General features: G+C 38.4%; 1 protein-coding gene across 1 annotated transcript in view; it reads right to left on the bottom strand.

Moving 5' to 3' along the window:
* The window catches only part of LOC108311040 (methylcrotonoyl-CoA carboxylase subunit alpha, mitochondrial-like), a gene marked incomplete at its 3' end in the record, with an annotated part of 50,187 nt that overhangs the window by 21,765 nt on the left and 20,086 nt on the right, over positions 1-8,336 (bottom strand). The window contains exon 6 of the mRNA XM_037741918.1: positions 1,159-1,165. Coding sequence (XP_037597846.1) covers positions 1,159-1,165 — 7 coding nt within the window. The remainder of the gene's footprint in view (positions 1-1,158; positions 1,166-8,336) is intronic.

Here is an 8,336-nt window from a genome sequence, read left to right on the forward strand (position 1 = left end):
CGCTCTTGTTACCCAGGCTGGAGTGCAATGGCACTATCTCGGCTCACCGCAACCTCCGCCTCCTGGGTTCAGGCAATTCTCCTGCCTCAGCCTCCTGAGTAGCTGGGATTACAAGCACGCGCCACCATGCCCAGCTAATTTTTTGTATTTTTAGTAAAGACGGGGTTTCACCATGTTGACCAGGATGGTCTCGATCTCTTGACCTCGTGATCCACCCGCCTCGGCCTCCCAACCATTTGTTTTTAAGGTTGAATAATATCCAGTTTGTATACATTTTGTTCATCCATTCATCTCTTCATGGACATATGTGCTATTTCTATACTCTGTGAATATTGCTGCTAGGAACACTGATATACAAGTATCTATTTGAGTCTCTGTTTTAAATTCTTTCAGCTGTATACCAAAAGTGGAATTGCCGGATCATATGCGACAGAAGTTTCTGTATTTAAATTCAAAACAATATTGCAATTAGGGTAGAATGTCAAGAAGTAAAGGGCTTCAGCGTGGTGAGGGGAATTTGTCTATTCTGTCTCTGTGTAAAACTGGCCTAGAACTGAAATCATGGCATCCAAAAGCTGAAAAGAACACTGGCTCAATACCTCATTTATCTTCAGGTCACTGTCTACCAATGTCATCTTTCCAGAAAAAAAGCTAAGAAGCAAATGAAAGTCATATATTCAAATCTACAGGAGTGCCCCCTTATCCAAGGGGTATATATTCCAAGACCCCTGGAAGGTGCCTGAAACTATGACTACTACATAACTGGACTGATAACAATTGGACCATGCTTCTGTTCATGTCTTCCAGCCACAAATGTAATGCCTTTCCCATCTTAACTAAGCACTTATACCATGCACTGTGGCCATAACTTTTGCAGCTTGAGGCGCAACAGGAAAATAGCATGAACTTGTTTTTCCTTCTTCACAATTTCACAGATAGAAACTTGGTTCTTACCAAGAACCAAGAAAGCTCAGCATATGTATTTTTTTTCTTTCCTTGAGAATTTTCACCTTTTCACTTAAAGCAGCATTTTATGGCTTCTCTTTGGCATAAGCGAATTGCCACCGTCATTACTCGTGCACGTTGGGGCCGTTATTTAAATAAAATAAGGGTGACTTGAACACAAGCATGGCAGTACTGTGACTCGATCTGATGACCTGGATGGCTCCTGAGTGACTAACAGGTGGGGAGCATAGACAGCATAGAGACTCTGGACAGAGGGATGATTCACATCCTGGGTGGGACAAAGCAGACCGTGTGGGACCTCATCATGCTACTCAGAATGGCGTGCAATTTAGAACTTAATCATTTCCGGAATTTTCTATTTAATATTTTCAAACCATAGTAGACTGCAGGTAACTGAAACCAGTCAAAGCAAAACCATGGATAAAGGGGGACTACTGTACGCATACATTTAGTGAAAAAGGCATCCCTCTGACTTCAGCCTAGTTACTTCTAATTTACTCAGAATTTTAACAAACATACTTACTGGTATTTTAGCCCACAGAAAAGGAAATTCAGTAACTGGAGGAGAGCAAGATTTCTAAGAGTGAACACACCGACAGCAAAAAGGGAAGAAACAGAAGAAAGCAAAGGCAGAGCGGGCTTGGATGATTTAATGAGTGATGAAGCCACTCTCACTTCAACATCAGCAGCTCTTAGGGGATCTGTTCTTCTAAAATAATGAGTATTATAATTATGACCAAAACAATGTAAAAAACAAAAGCTTAGCCAACCCTATTTCAAAACAGTTACATTCAAAGAACATTTCAAGATTAAAGAGGTAAGTCTCAGATGTCTGGGAAACTTACACGTACAGAAAAACCCACATCCTAGTGACAGGAAACAGTAAAATGCCAGAGACGATAAAAATGCTCGATAGTCACATTTTACAGCCAGTTGGGAGTTTATTTTAAACCAAGATTCAATTTTCTAACTTTTATTTTAGGTTTCGGGGTGCATATGATTACAGATGTGAATAAATGTCACAGAGGTTTGCCGTACAAACTATTTCATCTCCCAGGTACTAAGCCCAGTACTCAATAGTTATCTTTTCTGCTCCTCTCCCTCCTGCCTTCCCCACTCAAGCAGAGCCCAGTGTCTTTTGTTCTTTGCGTTTGTAAGTTCTTATCATTCAGCTCCCACTTCTAAGTGAGAACATGCAGTATTTGGTTTTCTGTTCCTGTGTTAATTTGCTAAGGATAATGACCTCCAGCTCCATCTATGTTCCCAGAAACAGATGATACCATTCTTTATTACGGCTGCATAGTATTCCGTGGTGTACATGTGCCACCTTTTCTTTACCCAATCTGTCACTGATGGGCATTTAGGCTGATTCTATGTTTTTGCTATTGTGAATCGTGCTGCAAAGAACATACGTAAGCATGTGTCTTCATGACAGAATGATTTCTATTCCTCTGGGTATACAACCAGTAATGGGATTGCTGGGTCAAATGGCAGTTTTGCTTTTTGCTCTTTGAGCAAATCATCCTGCTGCTTCCCACAATGGTTGAACTAGTTTACACTCCCACCAACAGTGTGTAAGTGTTCCCTTTTCTCCACAGCCTCCTGGCGTCTGTTATTTTTTTTTTTTTTTTTTTTTTTTTTTTTTTTTTTTTTTTTTTTTTTTTTTTTTGTCTTCTTAGTAATAGCCATTTTAAATAGCATGAGATGGTATCTCACTGTGGTTTTGATTTGCACTTCTCTAATGACCAGTGATATTGAGCTCTTTTTCATGTTTGTTGGTCACATGTATGTCTTCTTTTGAGAAGTCTCTGTTTATGTCCTTTGCCCACTTTTTAATGGCATTGTTTTTCTCTTGTACATCTGTTTAAGTCCCTTATAGATGCTGGATATTAGACTTTTGTCAGACACAAAGTTTGCAAATATCTTCTCCCACAATTTGAGTATTTATATACAATGGTCAAACATTTATACTAGGCAAATGAAACAGACCTATGTCCTAGTCCTCCCTGGTTTGGGTTTTCTTTCGAGATATGATTTATAATACATAGCATTCATCTATTTATAGTTTCATGAATTTAGTAAATCTATACAATTGTGCAACTAACACTACAACCTAGTTTTAGAACACTTGCATCACTTCACGAAGTTCCCATGTGCTCATAGGCAATCTGTTCCCAGGCCCAAGCAACAACTGACGTGTTTTTTGTCTCTATAGTTTTGCCTTAAAAAAAATCCATACAAATAGAATCGTATAGTACATAGCATTGTCTGCTTCTTTAACTTCACATAATTTTTCAAGGTTTACTCGTGTTGTTGAGTGCATCAGTGGCTCATTTATTTTTATAAGATGGATTCTGGGTTATGGATATGCCACATTTTGTTTACTCACTCATTCGAATTGTTTTCCGGTTTGTGGTTATTATGAATAACGGTGTTATAAATGTTCACAGACAAGTCTGTGTGAACATATTTTTCATTTCTCTTGGGTAAATACCCAGCAGTGCAATTGTTTTGTCATAATATGTTAAGAACACATTTAACTTTTCAAGCAACAGCCAAACAATTTTTCTAAAGGGATGATTTTATTTTGCATTTCCACTAGCAATGTATGACGCTTTCAAGTGTTTCCACATCCCTGCACACGTTGTAATGTCATTTTTTTTTTATTTTAGCCAAACTAGCGGGTGCATAGTGTTACTGTACTTTTTAAACATAGTTGTTGAGATATAACTCACATACCCTAAAACTCAGCCAACCAACCCAATGATTTTTAGTATACTTGGAGTTGCACAATCTCACTATAAAATACTAACATCTAATAATTTAAGTTTTTAACACCCCAAAAAAGAAGTCCTGTGCCTATTAGCAGCCATTTCCCATTCCCCAAATACCCCCCGCCCTAGGCAACTGTGAATCTACTTTCTGTCTCTATAGATGTACCTATACGAACATTTCATATAAATGAAATCATATAATACCTGCAGTCTTTAGTGACTGGCTCTGTCACTGAACGTGATGTTTCCAAGGTTCATCCATTTTTTGACACAAATCAGTACTTCGTTCCTTTCTGATGGCAAAATAATACTCCACTGTAGGGCTATACTGCATTTTATTTATCCTTTCAACAGTTGATAGACTTTGGTGTTGTTTCCACTTTTTTGGCTACTGTAAATACTACTGTTATAAACATTCAGATATAAATTTCTATGTGGATGTATTTTCATTTCTTTTGGGTATATACTGAAGAAGTGGAGATACTAGTTCATAAAGTAACTCTATGTTTAATCTTTTGAGAAACTGCAAAACTGTTTTCCAAAGTGGCTGTACCAGTTTACCTTCTCATCAGTAATGGAGAAGGGTTCCAATTTCTCTAAGTCCTCACCAATACTTGTGATCATCTCTTTTTGATTATAGTATCCTAATGAAGTAGTATCTCACTGAAGTTTTGATTTGTAGTTCCCTAACAGCTTACATGTTGAACATCTTTTAATGGGCTTTCTGGTCATTTGTGTACCTTCTTTAGTGAAGGATCTATTCGAATATTTTGCATATTTTTTAAAAATTGAGTTTCTTAGCAATAATTTCAAGCTTTGAAGTCCATTTATCATTTTTTTCTTTCATAAACCTTTCTTATAGTATTGTGTCTAAGAAATCTTTGCCTAATCCGAGGTCTCAAAGATTTTCTCCTATACTTTCTTTTAGAAGTTTTATATGAAATCCAAGCACTCTGGAGGCCAAGGTGGGCGGATCACCTGAGGTCGGGAGTTCAGGACCAGCCTGACCAACATGGTGAAACCCTGTCTTAAAAAAAAAAAAAAAAGAAAGTTTTATAGTTTTAACTCTTACATTTAGGTCTATAATATACTGTAAATTTATTATTTTGTTTAAGGCGTGAGGTAAGAGTCTAGGATCTAGAATTTAGGTTCATCTTTTTATAGAGATATCAAATTACTCCAGCACCATTTTTTGAAAAAATCCTCCTTTCCTTTATTGAAATACTTCAGCACCTTTATTCAAAATCAACTGACTACACATGTTTGAGTTTATATTTGGATTTTCTTTTTTTTTCGAGATAGAGTCTCGCTCTGTCACCCATGCTGCAGTACAGTGGCGCAATCTCAGCTCACTGGAACCTCTGCCTCCTGGATTCAAGCGATTCTCCTGCCTCAGCCTCCTGAGTAGCTGGGATGACAGGCACATGCCACCATGCCTGGCTAATTTTTTTTTTTGTTTTTTTTTAAGTAGAGATGGGGTCTTACCATATTAGCCAGGATGGTCTTGATCTCCTGCCTTCGTGATCCGCCCACCTCAGCCTCCCAAAGTGTGAGATTACAGGTGTGTGAGCCACCACACCTGGCCAATTTTTGGATTTTCTATCATGTTCTACTGACCTATGTTTTTATCCTTATACCAATACCACACTGTTTTGGTTATTGCAGCTTTATAATTTTTTTGTCTGTTTGTTTCGTTTTGAGATGGAGTCTTGCTCTGTCACCAAGGCTGGATTTCAATGACATGATCTTGGTTTCCTGGAACCTCTGACTCCTGGGTTCCAGCAATTTTCCTGCCTCAGTCTCCCAAGTAGCTGGGATTACAGGTGCCTGCCACCATGTCTGGCTAATTTTTGTATTTTTCAGGGATGGGGTTTCACCACACTGGCCAGGCTGGTCTCAAACTCCTGACCTCAAGTGATCCACTCACCTTGGCCTCCCAAAGTACTGGGATTACAGAAGTGAGCCACTGCACTTGGCATAATGACTTGTGAAACAGAGTCTAAACCCTACAAGTTAGTTAAGCTTTTTGAAAACTGTTTTAGCTATATATTAGGCTCTTTGGCTATTTTAGATTTAGCCTGTCATTTTTTTTTTAAAGAGCCTGCTGGGATTTTGATAAAGACCGCATTAAATATATAATGCCACCTTAACAATATTGAGTGTTCTCATGAAATATCTGTTTATTTCTCTCAGCAATGTTTTACAGTTTTCAGTAAATATGTCTTGAACTGCTTTTGCTAACTTTATTCCTAAGTATTTGATTGCTATTGTGAATGTAACTGTTTCCTTAATTGCATTTCCAAAGTGTCTGTTACTAGTCTCCCTTCTTTTTAACAGATACTGAATTCAATCTCAGCCCAAAATCTTCTCAAACTGATAAACAACTTCAGCAAAGTCTCCGGATACAAAATCAACGTGCAGAAATCACAAGCACTCCTATATACCAGTAACAGACAAACAGAGAGCCAAATCAAGAGCCAACTACCATTCACAATTGCTACAAAGAGAATAAAATACCTAGGAATACAACTAACTAAGGATGTAAAGGGCCTCTTCAAGGAGAACTACAAACCACTGCTCAATGAAATAAGAGAGGACACAAACAGATGGAAAAATATTTCACGCTCATGGTTAGGAAGAATTAATATCGTGAAAATGGCCATACTGCCCAAAGTAATCTACAGATTCAATGCTATCCCCATCAAGCTACTAATGACCTTTTTCACAGAACTGGAAAAAGCCACTTTAAACTTCATATGGAATCACAAGAGAGCCTGCATAGCCAAGACAATCCTAAGCAAAAAGAACAAAGCCAGAGACATCACACTGCTGGACTTCAAACTATACTACAAGGCTACAGTAACCAAAATAGCATGATACTAGTACCAAAACAGAGACATAGACCAATGGAATAGAACAGAGGCCCCAAAAGAAACACCACACATCTGCAACCATCTGATCTTTGACAAACTCGGCAAAAACAGTCAATGGCGAAAGGACTCCATGTTTAATAAATGGTGTTGGGAAAACTGGCTAGCAATGTGCAGAAAGCAGAAACTGGACCCCTACCTGTCACCTTACACTAAAATTAACTCCAGATGGATTAAAGATTTAAACATAAAACCTAACACCATACAAACACTAGAAGAAAACATAGGAAAAACCATCCAGGACATAGGCATAGGCAAGGGCTTCATGACTAAGACACCAAAGCAATGGCAATAAAAGCCAAGATAGACAAATGGGATCTAATTAAAATTCAGAGCTTCTGTTCAGCAAAAGAAACGATCATTAGAGTGAATCGGCAACCAACAGAATGGCAAAAAATTTTTGCAATCTACCCATCTGACAAAGGGCTAATAACCAGAATTTACAAAAAACTAAAACAGATATACAAGAAAAAAGCAAACAACCCCATTCAAAAGTGGGCAAAGAATATGAACAGACGCTTTTCAAAAGAAAACATATATGAGGCCAACAGACATATGAAAAAATGCTCATTATCACTGGTCATCAGAGAAATGCAAATCAAAACTACATTGAGATACCATCTCATGCCAGTTAGAATGGTGATCATTAAAAAATCTGGAGACAACAGATGCTGGAGAGGATGTGGAGAAATAGGAACACTCTTACACAGTTGGTGGGAGTGGGAGTGTAAATTAGTTCAACCACTGTGGAAGACAGTGTGGCGATTCCTCAAGGACCTAGAAACAGAAATTCCATTTGACCCAGCAATCCCATTACTAGGCATATACCCAAAGAACTATAAATCATTCTACTATAAAGACACATGTACACGTATGTTCATTGCAGCCCTGTGTACAATAGCAAACACCTGGAACCAACCCAAATGCCCATCAGTGATAGACTGGACAAAGAAAATGTGGTACAACTACACCATAGAATACTACGCAGCCATAAAAAACAAGTTCGTGTCCTTTTTAGGGACATGGATGAACCTGGTAACCATCATTCTCAGTAAACTGACCCAAGAACAGAAAGCCAAACACCACATGTTCTCACTCATAGGTGGGTGCTGAACAATGAAAACACGTGGACTCAGGGAGAGGAGCATCACACACTGGGGGCAGTTGTGGGGGATAGGGGAGAGAGAGCAGAGGGTGGAGAGGGATAACATGCAGAGAAATGCCAGATACAGTGTGCATCTAAAGTTAAATAAATAAATTTTTTAAAAAACTAAAAATGGAAAAAAAAGAAAAAATGGATTTAAAAAACAGATACTGAATTCAATATAACTTTTTGGTGTACTAGATAAATGTTCTCCTTTCATATTGTATTAGACTGTTTTCATGCTGGTGATAAAGACATAGCTGAGACTGGGCAATTTACAAAAGAAAGGTTTATTGGATTCACAGTTCCCCATGGCTGGGGAGGCCTCACAATCATGGCGGAAGGCAGGGAGGAGCAATTCATGTCTTGCGTGAATTGTGGCAGGCAAAGAGAAAGCTCGCACAGGGAAACTCCCATTTTTAAAACCATCAGATCTCATGAGGCTCATTCACTATCACGATAACAGTGCAGGAAAGACCTGTCCCCATAATTATATCATCTCCCACTGGGTTCCTCCCATGA

This window comes from Cebus imitator, unplaced genomic scaffold (assembly GCF_001604975.1).
Source record: "Cebus imitator isolate Cc_AM_T3 unplaced genomic scaffold, Cebus_imitator-1.0 Scaffold111, whole genome shotgun sequence".
Classification (NCBI taxonomy): domain Eukaryota; kingdom Metazoa; phylum Chordata; class Mammalia; order Primates; family Cebidae; genus Cebus; species Cebus imitator.